This window comes from Rhinopithecus roxellana, chromosome 19 (genome assembly GCF_007565055.1).
Source record: "Rhinopithecus roxellana isolate Shanxi Qingling chromosome 19, ASM756505v1, whole genome shotgun sequence".
Lineage (NCBI taxonomy): Eukaryota > Metazoa > Chordata > Mammalia > Primates > Cercopithecidae > Rhinopithecus > Rhinopithecus roxellana.
This window is the reverse complement of record NC_044567.1, coordinates 21,073,422-21,099,850: the sequence shown is the minus strand read 5'-3', so window position 1 is coordinate 21,099,850 and position 26,429 is coordinate 21,073,422. Positions and strand designations below refer to the sequence as shown.

The window sequence follows — 26,429 nt, the reverse complement described above, 5'->3', positions numbered from 1 at the left end:
ACAGTGCTGGTCCAGAAAAGAATACCTTCAAATTGCATTTTTGGTAGAGGCATGTATAAGCCCGCACTTCCACATTCTGTAAAGGCATAAAGCGCCTCCCTACCCCAGGGCATGTCTGTACAGTCATTACATGGTCTGACTTCAGCACTTCTTTCTACTTAATCTCTAAATCTCTAAATCTTGACACGCACATCACACACAACACAAACTCTATTTTAGCCCACCTCCCTCCTCTTCACTGACTCTTCATGGTAGGTTTAGTTCCCATAATCCATGAAAATGCTTCGCTCCTTGTCACTAGAGCTTATTCTGGAAACCTGCCTTCAGTGTAACAAGCTGGAATGTGAAGAAGGATGCATCTATCTGTGCTGCTGAGTCATTGAATTGACTAAAGCTTCAAGGACTAGGGGGTGCTGAGCAGAAAGGAAAACATAATCCTTTCTGTTAGAGATTTGCTCTTTTCGTATTGGCATGTAAACAAGTAAGTCACTAAGTGAACTGACGTCACAATTTAGTGTTAGGAAGATGCTTTTCCCAGGCACGATTTGAACTCAGTGGTTTCCTGAATCTAGTAAAGTATGCTGCTTTGTTTTCTCTTAATTTTGCTTTCTCTTTTTATGAAGGCAAAAATAAATCTCTCTAGACCTTTTTCGCTTCGCAGGATTATCATTAAAATGTCACTAACTTTTAGATATTCCAGCACGCACCGTATGACTCTGAAGCCGGTTGGGCAGTGGAGATCGGGAAGAACATGAAAAAGCTTCAAAGCTTTTGGTTGAAGACATCAGGAGATGTAAACCCCAAACGCGGGTTTTACTTCTCCCCCGCACCCCTCCCCGCAAACCCATGCCTACTCGTTTGACTGCTCAGCAATTCTGAGGCCAACGATTTGCAACGGCGAGGAGCAGGGGCTGGTGAGTCAAGGACTGGGCACGGAGTCAGGACTCTTAGGTGCATTGACTCACGGCAGAGCCTTGAGGAAGTCGCTTTGCCTCCCACGTGTCTCCCCTCACCTGCCAGAGGCGGAGGGGAGGCGGGGCTGTGCTGGAAAACGTCCGTTTCGCACCGATTTATGTTACAGATGGGCAGAGCTGAATTTTAAAAGACCCTCAGAGTTACACAGCAAATGAGCCATCAGTGAATGCCTGTGTCCCGCCTGTGCTCCGGAGAACCCCAGCCCTGCCTCGGGGGCTCGGGCGGTGGGTGTGGGCTCCCAGACTCGGACGGCACCTTGGCGTGGCAGGAGCAGGCGGAGATGCGCATGGAGGTTGGAAGTTCACCTCCTCCGGGTCTCGGGTGCCACGGCTGCCCGTACCTGTTCCAGCAAGGGTCAGCCAGGGACTGCCGCGCTACTGATTTTCCCTTCGCTCTTGGGTCCCAACTCCCGGGCTCTCCGGGCTGGGGAGGCAGTGGGGGGCGGGGGGGGTCGAGGCCGGGGCTAGCCACCTGCGGCGGCTTCACTCCTGTATCGGATTTGCTTTCTCGCCTTTAATCTTCTCCAATTCCGAAAGCACCCCAGCAGAGCGCCCCCGCAGCCCGCCTCGAGCCCGGCTCGTAGGCAGGCGCTGACTGGGGAAGCGAGGGGTCGTCCGTGTGTGAGGCAGGGTAAAAGACCAGAGGACTCGGACAGACGGGCGCCCTGGAGGCGGCGGCTACCTCTGGAGCTCGGGGCGCGCCCGGGCCACCCCGCACGGCGCAGAAACCTAGCGCGCACGCGCGCCTCCAGCCGCCCGGCGCGTTCCCCCGCCCCGCGTCGCGTCCCCCCACCTCGGGGGAGGGCGGCCAGGCGCAGGGAGCGTGCGCGCGGCCCGCCCCGGGCGCGGGCGGAGGGAAGAGGAGGCGGCGCGCGCGGCGCTCAGCCCGCAGAAGCCGGTGGCCGCGCAGTAGGACGCAGCCCCATCCGAGACTCGCGCCGCGCCGGTAGGGGACCCGCAGGCCCGGGGTGGGGGTTGTGGGGAGGCTGTTCGGGTGGGGGCGGGAAGGCGGGACTTCGCGCTTCGGGTCCCGGGGCGCAGGGGGCACCCAGAGGCCCGCGCGACCCCGCCTCTGGAAACTTTGTGCCGGCGCCCCCACCTGCTCCCCGGCGGTCCTTGACTCTTCGGGGCGGCGCAGGGAGGAGAGGCCCGGGAACCCCCGCAGCGCACCCTTGCCAGCCCTGGGCGTGCGCCCCTTGCCGCTCCCCCGCCGCGCTGCGCCGCCTCCGCGACCCTGTCCCTGTGCCCCGGGGCTCCAGCATCCTCGGCCGCGCCTCCCCTCCGCCGCCTGCCAACCCCGCGGAGGCCGCTCCGTCCCGCTGGCATCCACCCGCTCTGGAGCGCGCCGCGGCTTTTTGCATCTCCCGGAGGTTTCTTGTGCATGGATAGAAGCAACTTGACTTTCAGCGATGCCAAGTCTCCAACTTGAGTCTTCTTCTGCGGTGGTAGATGGGTGTGCGCGGCGCTAACATCTTTTTATTTCTCCTAAGTACCCTTGCTCCGGAGCGAAGTTGAGTTGTTGTGTGTAGAGAGGAGGTGCGTGCTGTGGCCGCCTTAAGTGGATTGTATAACTGTACTTTATTTAGGTGGATGTTGCCAGTGGTACCAGCCAGTGTTATGGTAACTGGGCATCCCAGAGGCTAGGGAAGGAGGAGCGACTTACAAATGCAGTTGTACTATGCAGGGATTTTTTTTTTTTTTTTTTTTAGCCATCTTGTACTTTCTAACCAGCAGGACCTCCGAACATTTAACGTGTGTTAATTCGTTAGCTGTTCATTATGGTTTTTTAAGAGAGGGGGTTGGAGAGCATTACCATCCCGTTTTACAGATGTACAAACGGAGGCGAAGAGCAAACTCCGGGTTCCTTAGTAACCTTAAAGGAATAGGGACCAAGAGATTTAACCCAGAGTCTCCTGGAATTCCTAGTCCCTAAGGCCACTCAGAAGTATAATGGAATGTTGGACCGTCTTTCCTGACATTCTACAGAGCACTTAAGAGTCAGAGAGGCCGAGGCCAGCCGGCAGCTCCAGGCCTGAGACTCAGCTCTACCACAAAGTTAAGTCACACTGGACAAGTCACAGTTTCTCTCCGCTCATTTCCTTCCTGCTCTCTAAAAACAGGGGAACAAAGGTGCTGTATTCTTTGCAGAGTCGTGCGTGTGTCTGGAAGCTCCACTCCCTTGAGCTGCAATTTGGTTATTGTTAGTTGTTGTGGACTCATAAAGGACCCCAGTCTTGGTTCCCTTGAGAAACGCAGGGAAGGAGGCACCCCCACAGTGAACGCCTTTTCTTCGCCAGAGACGCCTGAGAATTCGCATCAGGGACACTTCACATCAGGGACAGGCCGGGGCAGAGACCCTGACCTGGGGGAGGGACGAGGGTTGCCACGAGGAGGTAGGAAGGAGCCCTGCACAGGCGGCTTGACACATGGGCCCTATTCCTGCCTCCAGCTCTGACTCATCTTCTGACGCTTGGGGGAGGAGAGGTAGTTGCTTGATATTTTTGGCTTTCCCCCATAAAACTGGAGACAGTTTCCTTCATTCCAAGTCGTTTTAATGTCAGTGTTGAATGTGTCTGTCCTGAGTTCTCATCTGAAAGCTTTCATATCGGTTGACTGCAGGTATGAATTTTGTAATAATAATTAATAGAATGGCGTAAATATATATTCATATCGTAAAAAATTAGCCAAGTATGTAAGTCCAGGAAATCCTTTAAGACTTTAATGTTTTTAAAAGGTGGGCTTTAGGGAGGGCTGTGTTTGATCGGTTCCTTTGCAATTGGGATTTTAAGGCAAAATGGATTAAAAATGCTTTTCCCAAAATCACAAGGAATACATTAACCATCCTCTGTGACATTTAAACTTTACTAATAAGGTTAAAGCTTTCTTTTGAACCTCTTTCTCAAAAGTAACTGCCGAGTGCGTCTTTACCGGTTTGTGTGTATCTTTTTAGACTTTTCTAAGCATTTTTATAGATGTCTGTTTGCGCAAAGTGGTTTTTTAACTGAAATTAATTATTTTAAAACTGACTTGTCCTGTTCATAAAGATTTGGCTTCTGTCAAGAACAAGTAACGTGTTTAAGTACAACTGTTCGTAAAGTTTTAATAATCCTGATAGACGGTGTTACTTCTCAGGGCAAGGGGCAAATTACCCCTTTTTAAACAACTTCAAAGCAGTAGAATCACTACGATCCTAGGTTTTACTCTTAGGTGCAGAAGAAAACTTTTCCTATTAAAAAAAAAAATCTAGGACTACTAGCATAGTATCTTTGCTTATAAAGAAACGTCAAAGGGAGCGGAAGGCGGGGAGAGTTGCTAAAGCAACCGAGGCCTGGGTATAAACTTACAGAGCTAACATTTAAGATGGCTTTATTATTTATGAAAGCTTCACTTCACCTGGGTGAAGACAAAGGAAAGTTAATGTGGGCACTCTTCAAATCAGTAATTTCAGGAAATGGATGGGTTAAAACAAAATTCATGTCAGGAGTCTGTGGATTTATATATTATACATTTACCGAGGACTTTACCATGCTAAAGGTGCTGTGCCTGAATACAGAGGAAGAAGGCAAATAAGGTCGGTCTCTGACCTTATGAAACTGACAGCAAAAAGTGACATTCAGAGAGGGTTGGCCAGAATTGCTGTCATGGCTCTGAATTCCCAGAAATCAACATTAAATTTATTGAATTGTGAATTATGCATGGATAATTTGATGGATTATTTTAACGAAAACCTAAGTGTAACTGTCTTGCAGGTCAAGAATCTCACTCCACACTCTCCCCCTCCCCCAGAGGTTCTAGCCAGAAACTACTCTGACTTTTATGGAAATCACTTCCTTCTTTTCTATAGTTTTGATCCCTTAAATATAAATCCCTAATTGACATAGTTTTATTTTGTTTTTTAACCTCAGTGCAAACTAAAAGTAGATACGCTTGTGAATCCTTTCTGGTCGGCATCGTGTGTGTGTGTGTGTGTGTGTGTGTGTATGTGTGTGTATGTATGTATATACACACGCACATATATAATTTTTTGTTTGAATTTCTGCAGCATACTATTTTAAAAGATTTATCCATGTTGTTGCCTATGCCTGTAGTTGTTTTTGTTTTTTAATTTTTTTAGAGACAAGTTCTCACTATGTTGCCCAGGCTGGTCTTGAACTCCTGGGCTCAAGGGATCCTCCCAAAGTGCTGGGATTACAGGTATGAGCCACCACACCCAGCCCAGTTAGTACATTTTTGTCTTATGAACATACCACAAATTACCTGTCCACTGTTGATGGACATCTGGGTCGTTTCTGGTCTGGGGCGATTATGAACAGCCCTGAGTCAGGTGTGCATACCTTCAGCTTTACTAGTTGATACCTGGTTTCCAAAGTGGTGGCACCAATTTACATTCCTTCAGTGGTGTCAGCCTTGAGTCTGTAAGTCACTGTATTTGCTGTTTAACCACAATTATGCTTGAATATTTCCTGAATGAATGAATAAAGGTCCCCGGGTAGTCTGATCCCTGGCCTGTCACGTACCAGCGTATTTATATTTAGTTATATGGTTTGGACTAACCACCCAAACGCCAGAGGTGGTTTTCCTACTGTGTTTGGTTGACAGATATCTAATGGAATCCTTTCATCAATCTTTTTTTTTTTTTTGGAACAGATGAGTAGTTATAGGAAATTTTAAATATGCAAAATGAAGTACTAAAAATAAGTGTCTAGTACCTAGAAGTCTTTTAAGGCTCTTGAATGAATCCTACCTCTGGTAAATGCTTCCATTGTGCCCAACCCTCAATGTGTAGGACAGTGTATTGTGCAGGAACCCAGGCCTATCCTTGTGAAAGTACCCTCTGAGGACGAGACTCACATCACACGCTTGTGTGCCTGTTTGTAATCCTTAAGAGGCACTGTGCACAGACCCTAACACGTGCTTCTTGGCAATTCCAAAGTAATCACAGACTCTGTGCTACAGGAATCAATGACTCTTTTAAACCTTTTTTTTTTTTTTTTTGAGACGGAGTCTCACTCTGTTGCCCAGGCTGGAGTGCAGTGGCGCAATCTCGGCTCACTGCAAGCTCTGCCTCCCGGATTCATGCCATTGTTCTGCCTCAGCCTCCCGAGTAGCTGGGAATACAGGCGCCCGCCACCACGCCCGGCTAATTTTTTTATATTTTTAGTAGAGATGGGGTTTCACCATGTTAGCCAGGATGGTCTCGATCTCCTGACCTCGTGATCCGCTCGCCTCGGCCTCCCAAAGTGCTGGGATTACAGATGTGAGCCACCACACCCAGCCTTTAAATCTTTTTTTTTTTTTTTTTTTTTTTGAGATGAAGTCTCACTCTGTCCCCCAGGCTGGAGTTCAGTGGCCGGATCTCAGCTCACTGCAACCCCCACGTCCCGGGTTCACACCATTCTCCTGCCTCAGCCTCCCAAGTAGCTGGTACTACAGGTACCCACCACCTCGCCCAGCTAGTTTTTTGTATTTTTTTAGTAGAGATGGGGTTTCACCGTGTTAGCTAGGATGGTCTCGATCTCCTGACCTCGTGATCCGCCCGTCTCGGCCTCCCAAAGTGCTGGGATTACAGGCTTGAGCCACCGCGCCCGGCCTTTAAATCTTTTAAATGTATTTTTCTCCAAATTTTCCTTTACCTGAGAAAGTAGAAGTAGCTTCGAGTTGGGTTTTTGTCATTTTTGTTCGTTTGCTTTGTAAGAGGTGGAGTCTAGCAATGTGGCCCAGGCTGGCCTTGAACTCCTGTGCTCAAGGGATCCTCCCACCTCAGCCTCCTAAAAGCTGGGACTGCAGCCTGTGCCACACCCAGCCTGAATTCCTGCTTTCTGAACAGAGTTGCCAGGTTCACTTTGATTGCCTGTGTTTAGTTTTGCCAGCTGGATTTAAAGTGTGTGTGTGAGAGAGTGAGAGAATGTGAGAAAGAGGAGTAGGAGAGAGGGTGTGGGGAGAGATGGGCAGTTCACCTGAGAACAGCTGTTAAATTCAGGTGTTCGTTGAGTACTTACCATGTGCCTAGTATTATGTGCTGTGTTTCTGCCCTGAGAGCGGAATGTTATGCAATTCTGTAGGTTTACAAAATACCTCGGGAATCCTTTTTAGCTGGAGGGATGGTGGAAGAACACTAGCACAAAGACTGAGATTTGTGGATCCTTTTTATTTCTTCTCTAAAGCATCTTGGAAAATAGCTAAATCACTCTATTTTCAGTCTTTATTTACATAAGTCACAAAGACTTTTTGCTCATTATAGTAAAGATTTTTTTTCAGATTCTCTAAAATGATCATAATTTTAGAAACCACATGCAGATAAATTAGAAGTTTTCAAGAAAAGACACCCAAAGGAGGAGGAGTAAGAAGTCGTTCGTATGGGAACCTGTTGATCTGAGTGATGGGGGAGGAGCCCTGTTGTGTTCTTTGTTACCCTGTCGACCTTCCAGCGGGCAGCTTTCACAAAGGAGCTCCATTGTCCACCTGTTTCAGGGCAGGGGCAGCCCAGCCTGGGCGAGGAGGCCTAGGGCTGAGGCCACAGCCATATCCTTTTGCATGCAGCCCACCCAGCTCACCCGGGCACACCCCATTCTGTTCTTGCACCGGCCTAGAGCAACCAGAGGTCCATTTGGATCAGCTTTTTACACCCCATGCCATATTGAAACCTCAGGGGACAAGACGGTTCTTTTGAAGTTCATATGCAACTGCTGGGTTTACTTCTGTCTTTGTCCCAGAACAGTTTCAGCGTCAATGGCCTAGGGCGAGTTTTTTTTTTTTTTGAACTCCTTATGTCTTTGGGTGTGTGGCTACATATGAGAAAACTCCCTAACTAGAACATGCCGCTTCTGTTGACTAGTAAACATTATATGGCAGAGAGCGCCTTAGCACCAGGCTTCCCTGCCTGGGAGGGTGACCAGGAGGTGAACTTGCTTTAAGTTGGTTTTTTTTTTTTTTTTTGAGACAGAGTCTTGCTCTGTCACCCAGGCTGGAGCACAGTGGTGCAATCTCGGCTCACTGCAAGCTCCGCCTCCCGGGTTCACGCCATTTTCCTGCCTCAGCCTCCTGAGTAGCTGGGACTACAGGCGCCCGCCACCATGCCCCGCAAATTTTTTGTATTTTTTAGTAGAGACGGGGTTTCACCGTGTTAGCCAGGATGGTCTCAATCTCCTGACCTCATGATCCGCCCTCCTTGGCCTCCCAAAGTGCTGGGATTACAGGCGTGAGCCACCGCGCCTGGCCCTGAACTTGCTTTAAGTTTTAAGGAAGCACTCATAAAAATAACTTCTGAAAGTACTGTCAACATACAAATTACATACAGATTGGAAGATTTATAATGAAGAATTTTGGCAATTTAGCTAAAATCTAAATCTTTTACATCTTTGCGTTTCATTATAAAACACAAAACATTTGTAATGAAGACACACTTCGTGTCATCGTTATAAATCTTTGATGATTCTCTCCCCCAAATTAACTTGTTATTCTGGCTCCTATATAAAGAGCACTGGCAGGCTCAGGCCAGAAGTGGAGAGAGGGCTTGGACTGACAACTATGTGTTAATTTTCTTTTATTAAAAATATTTTTTACTTTTAGAAATTGAAATCATGTAGAAAATTATGGCTGGGCACGGTGGCTCACACCTGTAATCCCAGCACTTTGGGAGGCCAAGGCAGGTGGATCATGAGGTCAGGAGATTGAGACCATCCTGGCTAACACGGTGAATCCCTTTCTCTACTAAAAATACAAAAAATTAGCCGGGCGTGGTGGCAGGCGCCTGTAGTCCCAGCTACTCAGGAGGCTGAATCAGGAGAATGGCGAGAACCCAGGAGGTGGAGCTTGCAGTGAGCCAAGATTGCACCACTGCACTCTAGCCTGGGTGACAGAGCGAGACTCTGTCTCTAAAAAAAAAAAAAAAAGAGTTTCAAGTACTTGCTGTAAACTTTCAGCCAAAGATGATCCGAAATGGAAATGGTGGAACTTGTTTGTGTACTAGATTGTATCTTAAATCCAGATGACTACTGTATTATTTGAAAGTAATTAGTTAGTTTTTTTTTTTTTTTTTACAAAAATTACACTTATGGAGTTTCTTTTTCCGTTTATCCTCCTAGAAAGCACAGGAGATAATGCTGATGTTTTTCCACAGTATCAGATTACTCTTAATAATACTTTTAGATTCCTTCTAAAAATGTACTTGCTAGAAATATGAATTCCCAGGCCTTCACTTCCGGAAATTCTGATTAATTAGGTCTGGGGTAGGGTCTAGGACTCTGTAGTCTAATAGGCAGCCCAGGTAATTCTCGTGTAGGACTCCTTGGGACCACACTTTGAAAAGTGCGTCTGCTATGCTGTGATGGTTTTATAACTTACTAATTTCAGCCAAGGATTGCTGTAGTAGCCCATTCTCATACTGCTGTGAAGAACTGCCTGAGACTGGGTAATTTATAAAGGAAAGAGGTTTAATTGACTCACAGTTCCAGATGGCTGGGGAGGCCTCAGGAAACTTACAGTCAGTGCAGGCAGGGGAAATGCCAGACGTTTATAAAACCAGATCTCATGCGACTCACTCACTTACAATCACGAGAACAGCGTGGGGGGAAACCACCTCCATGATTCAGTTACCTCCACCTGGTCCTGCCCTTGACACGGGGATTATGGGGATTATAATTCAAGGTGAGAATTGGGTGGGGACACAGAGCCTAACCATATCAGTTAGCAAACTTTAAAATTTTTTTTATTTTTTGATTTTAAGAGATGGGGTCTCACTGGCTCAGTCTGGAGTACGGTGGCATGATCCTGGCTCACTGCAGCTTCGAACTCCTGGCTCAAGCAATCCTCCTGCCTTGGCCTCCCGAAGTGCTGGGATTACAAGTGTGACTCACCACATTTGACCCTCTAGAAGTGTTTTTGTTTGTTTTTTGTGATGGAGTTTCGCTCTTTCACCCAGGCTGGAGGGAAGTGGCATGATCTCGGCTCACTACAACTTCCGTCCCCCTGGGTTCAAGCAATTCTCCTGCCTCAGTCTCCTGAGTAGCTGGGATTATAGGCACCTGCCACCACGCCTGGCTAATTTTTATATTTTTAGTAGAAACAGGGTTTCACCATGTTGGCCAGGCTGGTCTCAAACTCCTGACCTCAGGTGGTCCACCCGCCTCAGCCTCCCAAACTGCTAGGATTATAGGCGTGAGCCACCATGCCCAGCCTAGAAATGTTTTAATAATTAGTAATGTAGTCTTCTAAAGGGAACTATTACATTGTCATATTGTGTTTTAAGACAGTATTTTTTCAGTGAAAGCCAAGGGAATAACTTCAGGATCCTCTGCCTTGGGGCCCCTCTCGTTCAGCTGAAAACCTGATCCCTCCCTTTGCTGTAGGATGGCGCAAACACCCAGTTGCCCTCACAGTGCAGTAGGACTGCTCTCAGCGTGGGAGTGGGCATGGCCTTCGTCAGTTCCCTCCATCCAGCTGAAGCAGAAGACTCAACTGTTTACGTCACCCTGCTCAGAAACTCTAGCGTGGTAATTATAGGTGCCTTTGATTTGTAAAGAAAAATGGGAAATTAATTTATCAGTACATTATAAATGAAGTTAATTTGGTATAAAATCACTAAAAGATGTGGAATTGGACCAGGTATAAGAAAGTCCTCACAGGGTGAAGGTTGCAGCTTACTGCTGAAGTTCTAAGGATTTTGATATGTCCAGTGAGACATCAAAGGGTGAGATGATCAAAGGGTGAATTATTAACTGCTGAGCTCTTAGTCCTGTGAACTTTTTTCTAATTTATAAATTCCGTTTTTTTTTTTTTTTTTTTGAGAATGAGTCTTGCTCTGTCGCCCGGGCTGGAGTGCAGTGGCCGGATCTTGGCTCACTGCAAGCTCCGCCTCCCGGGTTTACGCCATTCTCCTGCTTCAGCCTCCTGAGTAGCTGGGACCACAGGCGCCCGCCACTTCGCCCGGCTAGTTTTTTGTATTTTTTAGTAGAGACGGGGTTTCACCGTGTTAGCCAGGATGGTCTCGATCTCCTGACCTCGTGATCCGCCCGTCTTGGCCTCCCAAAGTGCTGGGATTACAGGCGTGAGCCACCGCGCCCGGCCATAAATTCCGTTATTTATCTCCCCTTAAAGTAATAATGAACTTGTAAGGACTGAAATCTTATTTATGAAAAGAGCTGCATTTTCTGCAATTTCCTGGTTTTGCTTCTCAGAGGGCAGTAGTAACTTTGACAGTTTTGAGGCAAACTTATACCTACCTGGGTTTTATTGCTGATATGTGATTTTTTTTTTTTAAAGCGCTTTGCCTCTAGATGTTCTGACTTACATAAATAAAAGTTTACCATTTAACCAAGCACATATGATTCACATTTAATTTTTACCACTTACTCCTAAGAGATTTTAAAGTGTTATTTATATAAGCTGTTGCTCAAATTGGTTTCCAGTTCTCACTGAACAAGTTGAAATACAGTTGTGGACTTTTGAAAGTGTTTTATTGGATATTTCACACCCGAAGAGCATCTTGTACCACCAACAGTTTAGGATTCTTAGACATTACTCCCTAGACTGTAGAAGTAAAGCACAGTCACATCGACCTGACCTTATTTTCCTTAATTCCTTTCTCTCTGCAGTTCCCCTCCCCCCCGCAGTTCACCACCCCCCCCCCCGCCCCGCCCCGCCCCGCCCACAATGAAATGTGCATTTTGGTAGACTTTGAATGGATGGATCTGTTGTGGTCCGATTGTATGACTTAAGCAATAAATGGACAACTCATGGAAGGACGGTTCTGGTCCCAATGGGGCTACTAATTTTCTTTTTTTTTTAATTTTTTATGTTTTTTTGAGACGGAGTCTCGCTCTGTCGCCCAGGCTGGAGTGCAGTGGCCGGATCTCAGCTCACTGCAAGCTCCGCCCCCCGGGTTTACGCCATTCTCCTGCCTCAGCCTCCCAAGTAGCTGGGACTACAGGCGCCCGCCACCTCGCCCGGCTAGTTTTTTGTATTTTTTTAGTAGAGACGGGGTTTCACCGTATTAGCCAGGATGGTCTCGATCTCCTGACCTCGTGATCCGCCCTTCTCGGCCTCCCAAAGTGCTGGGATTACAGGCTTGAGCCACCGCGCCCGGCCGGGGCTACTAATTTTCTATGTAGAGTCTGGGAAAGCCTCTTAACCTGCGTTTACTTCTGAGTCTCTGGGAACCGCGATAGCAGAATGATACTGATCCGGGAGAGGCTGAGCAGTGTCATGTGGCTTACGTGGGACAGGCGCCCGAACGTGCTGCCATAGGTCAGAGGGGGCAGAGTGAGGCAGATTTTCACATTGTATTAAGTTAGTTTTTAATGAGTTTAATCTTCAGTTTGCACTTTTTAAAAACTGTGTATACAGATCACCTGGGATCTTGTTAACCTGCTGTAGCCGATTCCGTAGATCTTGGTATAGAGCCTGCGTTCTGCATTTCTTTCAAGCCTCCAGGTGGTATCAATGCTGCTGGGACTTGGGTCATACTTGTTGAATAGTGAGGGCTGTAGAAAAAGGCTGTATTCTCCATTCCAATGGAGAATAGCCCCCATTGCCAGTCTAAAACAGGAGGCTCTTTTTTTTTTAGATGGAGTTTCTTGTCACCCAGGCTGGAGTGCAATGGAGTGATCTTGGCTCACTGCTGCCTCCACCTCCCGGGTTCAAATGATTCTCCTGCCTCAGCCTCCTAAGTAGCTGGGATTACAGGCACCCACCACCACGCTTGGCTAATTTTTATAGAGACAGGGTTTTACCATGTTGGCCAGGCTGGTCATGAACTCCTGACCTCAGGCAATCTGCCCGCCTCAGCTTCCCAAAGTGCTGGGATTATAGGTGTGAGCCACCATGCCTGGACAAGGGGGCTCTTGAAAGGCAGAAATGGGAGGAGAAAAAGCATGATATACGTTCTATAAAACAACTCCCCAAGAAACAACTTAGGTTTTCAGTGCTATGGGCTGTGTTTACTTTGCTTGGATCCTGTTTGTGTTGCTACAGCACCCAGTTCGCACCAGTTGTTTCGTTCACTCAATGGTAGTCCGTCTCTTACTGCTATTCAGTTGTTTTTGGATGTGTATCTTGTGTCATTGCTGTTAGATGACAAAATCCTAGCACAGGGTTAAGCCTTATGTTACCTGTATATCCCTGCTCTAGTTCCTATTGCTGCATCACACAGCTCTAAAATGCGTTGTAAAATAACTATTTGTTTTGTTTTTAAGTCCCTGTGTTTTTTTTCTTTTAAGACAGGGACTCACTCTGTTGCCCAGGCTGGAGTGCAGTGGTGCAATCACAGCTGCCTGCAGCTTCGACCTCCTGGGCTCAAACAATCCTTCTGCCCCTGCCTGCCATGTAGCTGGGACCACAGGTGCACATCACCACGCCCAGCTTTTTTTTTTTTTTTTGTAGAGCGAGTGTCTTCTCACGTTGCTTCAGTTGGTCTCGAACTCCTGGGCTCAAGCAATCCTTCTGCTTTGGCTTCCTAAAGTGCTGGAATTACAGGCTTGAGCCACTGCTCCTGGCCTAAAATGGTTATTTGTATTGTACTCACAGATTCCTGGAGGTCAGGAATTTGGACCTCACTAGTAGGGACAACTTGCTTTTGCTTCACAATGTCTGAGGCCTCAGGTGGGAGATTCAAAGCCTAGGGGTGACTTGATGACTGGGAGCTGTAATCATAATAAAGTATCTCTACTCACATATCTAGTGGCTGAGCTTGGGTATCAGCTGGGGCCTCAGTTGGGATGTCAGCGAAATGCCCATGGTGTCTCCGTGTGGTCGTTCTGTTGGGCTAGTTTGGGCTTCCTCCCAGCATGGCAGCTGGGTTCCAAAGGCAAGTCCTAAGAGAACAAGGTAGCAGTGTGCGACATGTTTGTACTCTGGCCTCAGAAGCATCATTTCCACTGTATTTTGTTTGTTTGTTTGTTTGTTTGTTTGTTTGTTTGTTTTTTGAGACGGAGTCTTGCTCTGTCACCCAGGCTGGAGTGCAGTGGCTGGATCTCCGCTCACTGCAAGCTCCGCCTCCCGGGTTTACGCCATTCTCCTGCCTCAGCCTCCCGAGTAGCTGGGACTACAGGCGCCCGCCACCTCGCCCGGCTAGTTTTTTGTATTTTTTAGTAGAGACGGGGTTTCACCGGGTTAGCCAGGATGGTCTCGATCTCCTGACCTCGTGATCCGCCCGTCTCGGCCTCCCCAAGTGCTGGGATTACAGGCTTGAGCCACCGTGCCCGGCCTTGTTTGTTGTTTTAAAGACAGCATCGTTCTGTCGCCCAGGCTAGAGTGCAGTGCAGTGGCGCCATCATAGCCCCCTACAACCTCGAACTCCTGAGCTCAAGCGGTCGTCCTGCCTCAGCCTCCCAAAGTGCTGAGATTACAAACATGAGCCCCACACCCAGCCTTTAGTGTATTCTTTTGGTTGAGGTTAAAGGTTTCTCAGGGTTCAAATGAGGGGACATCAGCCCCAGTGTTGGGTGGGAGGAGTGTCAAGATTACACTGTAAGGGCTGGCCATGGTGGCTCATGCTTGTAATCCCAGCACTCTGTGAGGCCAAGGTGGGCAGATTATGGGAGCCCAGGAGTTTGAGACCAGCATGGGCAACATGGGGAAACCCTGTCTCTATAAAAAATACAAAAATTAGCTGGCCATGGTGGCACACACCTGTGGTTCCAGCTACATGGGGAGGCTGAGGTGGGAGGATCACTTGAACCTGGGAAGCAGAGGTGGCAGTGAGCCAAAATCATACCACTGCACTGTAGCCTGGGCTACAGAGCGAGACCCTGTCTCAAAAACAAAACAAAAAACAAGGTTACACTGTAAGAATGCCATGTGAGATGGGAGATGCTGTGGCCATCTCTGGGGAATACATTCTGCAGCAGTCACAACAGCACTCAGGGTGTTGACCGCATAGCACAAACTCAGTGAAAGACAGTTGTGTGAATGAGTGGTAGGTAATTTAAGCACCAAGGTGGGTGAGGACCAGATACAAGAATTCAATTCCAGATGTGAACACATTACCTCATGGCACCGAGATAAATGCAGACCTTCCACCTTTTATAGTTATTGATGGTCTCTTCTTGCTATCTCTACTCTGTTTCCAACATGGAGAATCTGTGAATTGATCACGTGGAACTGAACTTCTTCAGATCTTTGCATCTGTGTCATGATGCTGGCATGGTTTTTCCTGCTTATCTAGTGGACTGCCCCTCTCCTTCTTGGGCTGTGGCATATTCTCTACCCAGCAGCTGGCTAGTATCTTACAATGATTGGGCTGGGTGTGGTGGCTCACGCCTGTAATCCCAGCACTTCAGGAGGCCAAGGCGGGCAGGTCACCTGAGGTCAGGAGTTTGAGACCAGCCTGGCCAACATGGCGAAACCCCCTGTCTCTACTAAAAATACAAAAATTAGCCAGGCATGGTGGCATAGTCCCAGCTACTCAGGAGACCGAGGCGGGAGAATCACTTGAATCCGGGAGGTGGAGCTTGCAGGGAGCCGAGATCGCATCACTGCACTCCAGCCTGGGTGACAGAGCAAGACTCCATCTCAAAAAACAAAACAAAACAAAACAAAAAACCAAAGATCAGCTTCTGTTAACCTCAGCAAATGCAGTGTGAACGAGTGCTGGTCTATCTGCGGACATCGAGGTGGCTGGTCTGGTCACACCTACATAGGCAGCGGCTCTGTGGCTGCGTGTCACACTGAGGGACTATCTGTGGCTGAACCGGAGTGTGATTCTCAGTCTTTAGCTTTATGTATATTGTCTGTATTTATCCTCATCTCATAACACTGTCATATCAGTTAGTTAATACAGTGAGAAAAGCAAAAAACGACCCCTCCTCCAAAGTAAGTAGAAGGTGTTGAGATGTTTTACCACAATTGCTAAAGCTTTCCAGGTGACGGAACAATTTATGAGTATCTTTTACTTCGTTTTACTTTAATATGTATATATGAGACAGGGTCACCCTGGCTGGAGTGCAGTGGCACACTCATGGCTCACTGCAGCCTCGACTTCCCAGACTCAAGTGACCCCCTCATCTCAGCTCCCTGAGTAGCTGGGATTATAGGCGCGTGCCACCATGCCCAGTTAATTTTTAACATTTTTTTTGTAGAGAAAGGGTCTCATTTTGTTGTCCCGGTTGGTCTTAAACTCTTGGGTTGAAGTTCTCCTGCCTCGGCCTCCCAAAATGCTGTGATTACAGTTGTGAGCCACTGTGCCTGGCTGACATTTTACTTATTTTTTGTGACACAGTCTCGCTCTGTTAACCAGGCTGGAGTGCAATGGCACGATCTTGGCTCACTGCAGCCTTTGCCTCCCGGGTTCAAGTGATTCTAGTGCCTCAGCCTCCCGAGTAGCTGGGATTCCAGGTGCACACCACTATACCCAGCTGATTTTTGTATTTTTAGTAGAGACAGGGTTTCACCATGTTGGCCCAGCTGGTTTTTGAGTGTTTTGGTAGAAATGGGGTTTCGCCATGTTGCCCAGGCTGGTCTCCAACTCCTGAGCTTAAAGTGATACAACCACTTGGCCTCCCAAAGTGCTGGGATTGTCATTTTCGTTACTAAAACAGAAATGTGGGCTGGACTTGGTGGCTCACCCCTGTAATCCCAGGATCTTTCGAGTCTGGAGATCAAGGCTGTAGTGACCTAAGATTGTGCCACTATACTCTAGCCTGGGCAACAGAGACTCGGTCTCAAAACAAAAAGAACTAGATAGACATTTACTTTATTAGAAGGAGAAAATGTGATTGCATAAGCTTTTTGAATATAAAAAGGTAACAGTGTAGGCCTCTCCAGTATATACTCTGACCCTCTGAAATTCCTAAAGCTGAAAGTATTTTAGTGAGAGCATTTTACACAGTCATCTGAAGCACTGTTGTGTCCGTTTTCTGCTGTTGATTGAACATGAAAAGAAAAGCCGTAGATAGAATTTCAGTTAACTGCTGAGTCCGGTGGTTGTCATCATTTTTTTTTTTTAAAAGAAAAGTAACCTCCATGGCACTAGGATGGATGCTTTCTGTGATTAGGCCGTGACCCCATGTAGCAATTCTGAGTATCAGGTCCCACTGCTCCAGGTACGGATGCCAGTGCTGACCACAAGGCTACAAGGCTGATGCCCACATCCCAGGAGCTCTGCAGTGCAGGGAGCAATCAGGTGTTATTAATAGTGTATGCATTACTGAGATTAGAGGCCCGCTGGGAAGGCACTAATCTTTTATTTTGTTCAGTACTTAGTGTTGTTTGATGCTTATTATCCAGAAAGACCAGCATCATCTCTACGAGACGTTGCTTATAGCTGGTTAAGAACAAACCAGGCCGGGCGCAGTGGCTCAAGCCTGTAATCCCAGCACTTTGGGAGGCTGAGGTGGGCAGATCACCCTGAGGTCAGGAGTTCAAGACCAGTCTGGGCAACGTGGCAAAACTCTGTCTCTACTAAAAAATACAAAAAATTAGCTGGGCATGGTGGCATGCACCTATAATCCCAGCTACCCAGGAGGCTGAGGCAGGAGGATCACTTGAACTCAAGAGGCCGAGGTTGCAGTGAGCAGAGATCACTCCATTGCACTCTCGTCTGGGTGACAGAGTGAGACTCCATCTCCCTCACCCCCCCAAAACAAACAGCCACTGGGGTTGGTTTAGGACAGCTCTTCCTTTCTGTATTTCACTCTGCCCTACCCCCTCCCCCCAGCCAGTGTTTTTCCTCCAAGAAGCATGTGCCACTACCAGAGCATCTTGGGAAGGCCAAGTTGAACACCATAGACAGTGATGTGGTCATTCTTTTTTTTTTTTTTTTTTTTTTTTTTTGAGACGGAGTCTTGCTCTGTTGCCCAGGCTGGAGTGCAGTGGCACGATCTTGGCTCACTGCAAGCTCCGCCTCCCGGGTTCACACCATTCTCCTCCCTTAGCCTCCCCAGTAGCTGGGACTACAGGCGCCCGTCACCGCGTCCGGCTAATTTTTTGTATTTTTAGTAGAGACAAGGTTTCACTGTGGTCTCGATCTCCTGACCTTGTGATCCGCCCGCCTCGGCCTCCCAAAGTGCTGGGATTACAGGCGTGAGCCACCGCGCCTGGCCGATATGGTCATTCTTTTTTTTTTTTTTTTTTTTTTGAGACGGAGCCTCGCTCTGTCGCCCAGGCTGGAGTGCAGTGGCCGGATCTCAGCTCACTGCAAGCTCCGCCTCCCGGGTTTACGCCATTCTCCTGCCTCAGCCTCCCGAGTAGCTGGGACTACAGGCGCCACCACCTCGCCCGGCTAGTTTTTGTATTTTTTAGTAGAGACGAGGTTTCACCGTGTTAGCCAGGATGGTCTCGAACTCCTGACCTCGTGATCCGCCCGTCTCGGCCTCCCAAAGTGCTGGGATTACAGGCTTGAGCCACCGCGCCCGGCCTATGTGGTCATTCTTAAGCATTCTTCCTGGTCATCTTCGTCCCAGAGACTGTTGCCCTGCAGTAGGATGGCATGTTCACTCTGAGAGCACCATGCAATCTGTGATCCCTCCAATACGAGTCAGACTCTGCTACCATATCTCCTTTCCCTGTCTCCTAGGACACATTTACTGAGGAGATTTTCATGCACCTGTGATGTAATACCCGTGGGTTTTTTTATTTTTTTACCATCCGGTTCTACTGATCTTAGAACTGGATGACTCTAGGGCTTCTTGTAGTGCCTACTCTGGGGCTGCTCCTTGCTGAGGTCCACCCTCTGCAGCCAGGGGGACATTTTGTGCACCAAATGGTGTACCAGGATGTGGCAGTAGTTGCCTGTTCTGGCACTAGGGGAAACGAGCAGCTCAGCCCATCTGGGCTTAGCCTTTCTGTAAGTAGCACCGAAACACCTTCTCAGGCAGATCCACACCCCCTTGCATGTGTGGCAGGCGCTGGCTGGAGGTGTGGAGCGCCGCGAGGCAGGTAATGAGAACACAGCCACATGCAGTCACCGCAGAGAAGCAGTGTGTGGACCTGAGTTAGAAATCCGGACACCTTGCATCTTTTCCTAGTTTCACTTCTCAAGTTGAAATCTCTTACCCTTCTGAACCATGTATTTTCCAACCTGTCAAGGGGTTCAGGAGTGTTTGTCAGAGAAGCATCTATAGCATCTGTGCCCTCTGCATGCCCTCTGGCGGAAGTTGTTTTCCTGAAACTTGGGACCAGCTTTGGCATTTTAAGCAGGTTTGTTGGCAAAGAGATGGACTGGCAGCAGGGAGGGAGCAACGTGTCTGTCTCACTTGGATTCTGCCCCGAGGGCTCACAATCTGTTTTCCCTACAGCACCAAGTACCCTAGCACCACTCAGGAAATGTAAGTTAACAGAATCAGCTCGGCTTCCACAGGGAACCTGGGCTCCTTTGCCTCAGGAAGGCAAGTGGCTTCCTAGACAGCGTAATTTGGGAGGATGCATCACTCTGCTACCTAGGCTGGAGTGCAGTGGCGCGATCTCGGCTCACTGTAGTCTCTGCCTCCGGGGTTCAAGCGAATCTCTTGGCTCAGCCTCCCTAGTAGCTGGGATTATAGGCATGTGCCACTATGCCTGGCTAATTTTTCTATTTTTAGTAGAAACAGGGTTTGACCATGTTGCCCAGGCTGGTCTCAAGTGATCTGCCCGCCTTGGCCTCCCAAAGTGCCAGGATTATAGGCGTGAGCCACCACGTCCACAGCCAAGCCTCTCTTAATTAGACAACAACTAGATAACCTACTTGGAAATTTGATTAGCATCTTCCAGATTTTCCACAATGAGGAATGTCATCCCCAGCAGCCTGAAGGCCTAATTTTGTGTTTATTACCACAGTGACTTTGCTTTTTAAACCAGTGGGATTCTGCCAGGGAAGACTGGGAAGTGGCAGGACCCTGCTCTGCTGTAGGAAAGGATGTTCTCAAGAGTTTCTGCCCTGTTCATATTTCACATCCAACGCACATGCGCGCAGTTTCCTTATGGGACTGTGTCCTCGTTCCTCCCCATGCTGTGATTCCACCTGTGGACTGCTCTGTGTAGTCTCGTGGCATTAACCAGTCATGGGATGTGGGCTCCCAAAGCAGGGCCTAGTCTCGGGTGAGGAGGCAGCTCCCTTCAGAGAAGGGCAGTGTCCAGGAGGGACTTGTGAGCTGTTAGCACCAGCATGCTTGGTGCCTCAGTCATGCCGGGGAAGTGTGGACAGAGCCACAGCACTCACCTCTGCAGTAGTTCTCGAGCGTGCCCCCGACCCGCAGCCTCACCTCAGAAGGGCAGCTCTTCCAGCCCCAGTCTAGAGGGATGGAATCAGAAGCTGGGGAAGGGTCCAGCAGTCTGTGCGCACAGCCCTCTGGGGGATTCTGAGGCATGCTCAGGTTTGAGAGCCCCTGCATTATAATGATAGAAATAGTTGTAAATGGAGCCAGGCACAGTGCTCATGCCTATAATCCCAGCACTTGGGGAGGCCAAGGCGGGTGGATCACTTGAGGTCAGGAGATTGAGACCAGCCTGGCCAACATGGCAAAACTCCGTCTCTACTAAAAGTACAAAAAATAGCTGTGCATGGTGGTGCACATCTGTAATCCCAGCTACTCAGGAGGCTGAGGCAGGAGAATCTCTTCAACCCGGGAGGTGGAGGTTGCAGTGAGCTGAGATTGCACCACTGCACTCCAGCCTGGGTGACAGAGCCAGACTCCATCTCAAAAAAAAAAAAAAAAAAAAAATATATATATATATATATATATACACACACACACACACATATATATACATATATATGCACATATATACATATATACACATATACACACATATATATACGTATTATATATACACATATATATACATATAAAATTTTTTACGTCTCTTTTTAAAAACCATTTTAAAATGTTGAACATACGTGAGACCACAACCTATCCGCGAAATGTCCGGCACTGTGAGGACACAACACGGACTCGAGTCTCTTCCGTGCACCATCAGCCAGCCTAGCAGTGGAAGGTCTGGGCACCAGACCTTCACTCCTGGGTATTGAACCGAGAGAGGAAAGCATATGTCTGCACAAAGACCTGTACGTGGATGCTCATAGCAGCTGTACTCACAATAGCTTTAAACTAGAGACAGCCCAGGTTCATGAGTAGGTGAATGGATAAGCAAATTGTGGTGTTTCTACACAGCAGAGTACTGTCAGCAGTAAGAAGTGAACTGTTGATAACCCACTGTCATGGGTGAATGTTTAAGTTATGCTGAGTGAAAGAAGCCAGACCAAAAAAACCCCCATATATACACATATATATGTATGGTGTGTGTGTGTGTATGTTGATTTAGTTTTTGAGACAGAGTCTTGCTCTGTTGCCCAGGCTGGAGTACAGTGGTGCAGTTTCGGCTCCACTGCAACCTCTGCCTCCTCCTGGGTTCTAGTGATTCTCCTGCCTCAGCCACCCGAGTAGCTGGGATTACAGGTGTGTGCCAACATGCCCAGATAATTTTGGTATTTTTAGTAGAGACCTAGGTTTCTCCACATTGGCCAGGCTCGTCTCAAACTCCTGGCCTCACCTCAGCCTCCCAGTGTTGGGATTACAGGTGTGAGCCACCACGCTTGGCCTATATGTATTTATATAGTATAAATATAGAAAAGTCCATTGATGTAAAAGTCTAGAGTGCAAACCATAGTGACAAGAAAGATCAGTGGTTGCTTGGGAATGGGATAAAGCGCAAGAAAGGGTTGGATTATTAAAAAACATGAGGACATTTTGAGCAGGATGATGGATGTGTTTATTATTATGTCCTGGTGTCTCCGTTGTGTACATATGTCAAAACTCATCAGGTTATGTACTTGCTCAAGTTGTATAGCAGTTTCTATGTCAAGTACACCTCAACAGAGCTGTAAAGAAACACAACAGGTCTGACAGTTACCTGGGAAAGGCAGGAGAACAGGTGGTAGAACAACACATTTTTTATGACATTCATATAACATAAATGAATAAAATAGGGCCAACATGGAAAAGAAAACCAAATGAAGGAAAATGTCAAATTGCCATCCTGAACACCAGCACCGCCTGTAGTTAGCGTTCCTGACTGCAGCTGCATCTGCGGTCCTGCTCCTCATCTGCCATGTCCTGGCTGCGCCTGTCCTTAGCTTCCTGGTGCACACCGTCCTCCACCTCGTGTTCAGGCACGGGGCTGCTTGGCTCACCCTCGCGACACCTGACCTGTGCGTTCTCCCACCGCGGTGCCGCCCAGGCCTTCCCACTGCCGGGCTGGCTGATGGTGCACAGAAGAGACTCGAGTCCGTGTTGTGTCCTCACCGTGCTGGACATTTCGCAGATAGGTTGTGGTCTCTGAATCTCCTCTCGTAAGAGGAGATTTGTCTTGTGTTATTGCCAAAACTCTGTTTGTCACACCGCGGGTTATGTGTCATTAACAAAAAAGCTGAGACTTAGGCTGGTGTTTCTTACTGATGCAGCCTTTAAATGCACACCTGGAAGTGTTCAGCGCACCTTCCTCCGCTTCCTGGCTCTATTCCAGTCAAACCCAAGGTGGTAGGGAAAGCCCGCGAGGACTTCTTTGGAACTTCCTGATTGGCTTTGTCCTTGCCTCCTTGTCTTCCCGCAGATCTGATTTGTGTCCACTGTCACCAGTACTGCTCACTTAGGACCTTCTGGATCCAGACCCAGGCTGCAGCGCACACTGGACTCCTCAGGAAGTGAGTAGCCCAGCACTCTGCCTGTTGCACCCGGGGAGGCTGTCGTGTGACTGAAATCCCTGAAGGCTTCCCGACAGTCCCCTGGGTGTGGGCAGGTGCACCTGCCACTCGGCACAGGTGATAAAGCATTGTGATTTTTTTTTTTGGTGAGAGGAACGGATGTATCTGAAATCTCAGGAAACTGAGAACTTCCTTTTCTGCTCTTACTAATACATATATTGACATTTAATAGCAAACACTGGAATAATGGGAGGATAGCGATGTTCAGACGTTAAAAGCCAGTGGGATTCATCGTGGAGCTCAGAATTAAATGGCAGAGGAAGGTGAAGTTATTTAGCCACACGCAAGGTCAGGTCAGGTGAAATGCTCATTTAATTTACAGAAACGAACTTTGAAGACCATGGCCTTCAGATTGCCCGCGATTATTTCCATGGAAATGTCACCGTGTTTACACTGTCACAGAATGATAGGAAATAGTTTTTGGTTTGGGTTTCTTTTGTTTTTGTTTTGAGACAGAGTCTCACTGTCACCCAGGCTGGAATACAGTGGCGCGATCTCAGCTAGCTGCAACCTCCACCTCCCGGGCTCAAGTGAGTCTCTTACCTCAGCCTCCCGAGTAGCTGGGATTACAGGCGCCTGTCACCATGCCCAGCTAACCTGTCACCATGCCCAGCTAATTTTTGTATTTTTGGTAGAGACAGGTTTCCCAGTGTTGGCCAGGCTGGTCTCGAACTCCTGCCCTCAGGTGATCCACCTGCCTCAGCCTCCCAAAGTGCTGGGATTACAGGCATGAGCCACCTCGCCTGGCCTTTGTTTTGTTTTGTTTGAGACTGGGTCTCCCTGTTGCCTAGGTTGCAGTGTGATGGTGCAGCCTTGACCTCCCGGGCTCAAGAGATCTGCCCACCTCAGTCTCCTGAGTAGCTGGGACTACAGGCATGCACTACCACACCCAGCTAATTAAAAAAAAAAAAGTTTTTTTTTTTTTTTTTGGAGAGCTGGGGTCTCACTGTGTTGCCCAGGTGGGTCTTGAACTCCTGGGCTTAAGCATTCCTCCCACCTCAGCCTCCCAAAGTGCTGGGATTACAGGCATGAGCCAACACGCCTAGCTCCCACCCACATATATGTATATATTTTTTGGACAGTCACCAGAGAGCTGGATTTTACATTGATTTTACATGTTTGTGTCCTAGGTGACTTTTCCTAACTGTTTTTTTTTTTTTTTTGAGACGGAGTCTCGTTCTGTCGCCCGGGCTGGAGTGCAGTGGCCGGATCTCAGCTCACTGCAAGCTCCGCCTCCCGGGTTTACGCCATTCTCCTGCCTCAGCCTCCCGTAGCTGGGACTACAGGCGCCCGCCACCTCGCCCGGCTAGTTTTTTGTATTTTTTAGTAGAGACGAGGTTTCAGTGTTAGCCAGGATGGTCTCGATCTCCTGACCTCGTGATCCGCCCGTCTCGGCCTCCCAAAGTGCTGGGATTACAGGCTTGAGCCACCGCGCCCGGCCCCTAACTGTTAATTGATAGAAAATGATTTGCCTGTATCCTTGAAAGATTGTACTGTATTATAAAAAAACTCTAATCTTCCCATGTGACAAACGTGACAGAAGGCTGTGATGAATCAGTAGCATTTAAAGTACTGACACATACCTGTATTTTGCAGGAAGGAGACTGTGATTTTGGATTCCTTGGTGGAGGAAAATAAAACACTCTGGTCTTGCCCCCAACGATGCAAGTGTGACTGCTGGCGTCTTCATGAGCTCCAGAGGTCACAGCACGCTACCAAGGACTCTCATGGCCCCTCGGATGATTTCCGAGGGAGACATAGGAGGCATTGCTCAAATCACCTCCTCTCTATTCCTGGGCAGAGGCAGTGTGGCCTCTAATCGGCACCTCCTCCAGGCTCGTGGCATCACCTGCATTGTTAATGCTACCATTGAGATCCCTAATTTCAACTGGCCCCAATTTGAGTATGTTAAAGTGCCTCTGGCTGACATGCCGCACGCCCCCATTGGACTGTACTTTGACACCGTGGCTGACAAGATCCACAGTGTGAGCAGGAAGCACGGGGCCACCCTGGTGCACTGTGCTGCAGGGGTGAGCCGCTCAGCCACGCTCTGTATCGCCTACCTGATGAAATTCCACAACGTGTGCCTGCTGGAGGCGTACAACTGGGTGAAAGCCCGGCGACCTGTCATCAGGCCCAACGTAGGCTTCTGGAGGCAGCTGATAGACTACGAGCGCCAGCTCTTTGGGAAGTCGACAGTTAAAATGGTACAGACACCTTACGGCATAGTTCCCGATGTCTATGAGAAGGAGTCCCGACACCTGATGCCTTACTGGGGGCTTTAGTGCCACCGAAGCCTGCGTCAGCAGCCCGAGTGGGACCGGTGTCTGTTCCCCGCCGTCTGCTCCCTCTCCACTGTCTTCTCAAATGGCTGACTTCTGGTTCTCCCTCAAGTGTTTTTTACACTGGGTGTTCAAATTTATTTTAAGAGAGAGGGAGGGAGGGAGGGGACATACAGGGAATGCATACATTGCTAGTCATTTTTAAAATTAACATTTTGGAATAGTGTTTATGAAGATCTTTAGCTTTTAATCATTTTTACCAATTTGAACAGTTTAATAAACTGTTTGGTTCTGCTCTCTTCTGAATCTCATCCCTTTGGCACCTTGGTAGGTGCAGGAGGAGCTCAGTGCAAAAATCACTTTGGGGCCTCAACCCTTTAGAGACAAGCTTTGCCCCAGGCTGCTGACCAGACAGATGCTTAGGGAAGGTTGATACCAGCTTCAGTCTCTACTGGATTAGCCCCTACTCTTTCCTTTTCCCTCTTATTATTTAGTGACTCTGTAAGTTAAAATAAATACACCCTTATTATTTAGCTGTTAAGTAACTATAATGAAATCTGCTGCAAAAACTCTCTTGGAATCCATGTGCCCAGGATTATATTAGCATTATTTTTAATAAATCTATATGCTTAACATATTAGAATTTTTACTAATAATTTCAGGATGTGTGTGTGTCAATGATGGAAAAAAAGGTGCTCTCCAGTAACTGCTAAAACGTGGCTCCTGTGACAGTTGTGAACACCACTTAAAATACACATCCCCGCAGAGTCCCGTCGGCGCGTCACATCCTGGTGGATGGGCAGACACACCGTCCCCGGTGCTGGGCGGTGGGAGATCAGAGTGCACTCTCTGATCGGGGGTGCTGGTTTTGGTTTCCTCTTGGTTAGTGGAGCACCCCAAAACAACATGTCCTCCATCAGAGAAACGGTTTTCAATAAAAGGTGCCTCTGCTCGACTATGACCACCTACGAAAATGCCCTAAACCAAATCCCAGTATAAGCGATAAGCAAATAACAAAACATGGCTGCCTTTGTTTAACTTTGGAAATGTCACCCAGGTCACTGCTCCTGACAAAATGGGCGGCACCGCTCATCAGGTACATGGTAGAAGGTGAATGAGCTCGCCTCTGTCCCACTCATGGGACACAACTGGGCGAAAGCTTTCCACATGCCCCCAAATCACCACTGTCCTAGGGCGTGCCTTCCTTCTGGATGGAGGGCCTCCTGGGAGTCTGCCCGTGCGATGGGAACCGGTCGCAGCCCTGCTCTTTGGCCTCATTTGTCAGGGGCGTTGTAGCTTGCTCACCAGAGGAATCGTTTTCTAGATTTTTTGGGTCAGTTTTGGCAGGAAGCCGTACATAGGCCAGTAGCTACATATGTGGACAAATATCCACAAAACATTTTACCTGGTTTGTGGCAATGGTTTTTTCCATCTAAGTTCTACCTTTTATTGCTTTATACCCCTGGCTGCCCACTGTTATAAACATGCATCATTATTATCTAG

General features: G+C 48.2%; 1 protein-coding gene across 1 annotated transcript; it reads left to right on the top strand.

The window, feature by feature from the left end:
• Positions 1-1,813: 1,813 nt before the first annotated feature.
• On the top strand, positions 1,814-25,566 carry DUSP14 (dual specificity phosphatase 14). The gene is made up of 3 exons (XM_030922629.1): positions 1,814-1,920; positions 22,494-22,584; positions 24,241-25,566. Exon 3 carries the CDS (start codon positions 24,333-24,335, stop codon positions 24,927-24,929), a length of 597 nt encoding a protein of 198 aa, XP_030778489.1. The 5' UTR covers positions 1,814-1,920; positions 22,494-22,584; positions 24,241-24,332; the 3' UTR covers positions 24,930-25,566.
• Positions 25,567-26,429: the final 863 nt, after the last annotated feature.

Excerpts from the sequence above, each read along its gene's own strand:
- DUSP14 (XM_030922629.1), top strand. The coding sequence starts at position 24,333 with ATGAGCTCCAGAGGTCACAGCACGCTACCAAGGACTCTCATGGCCCCT.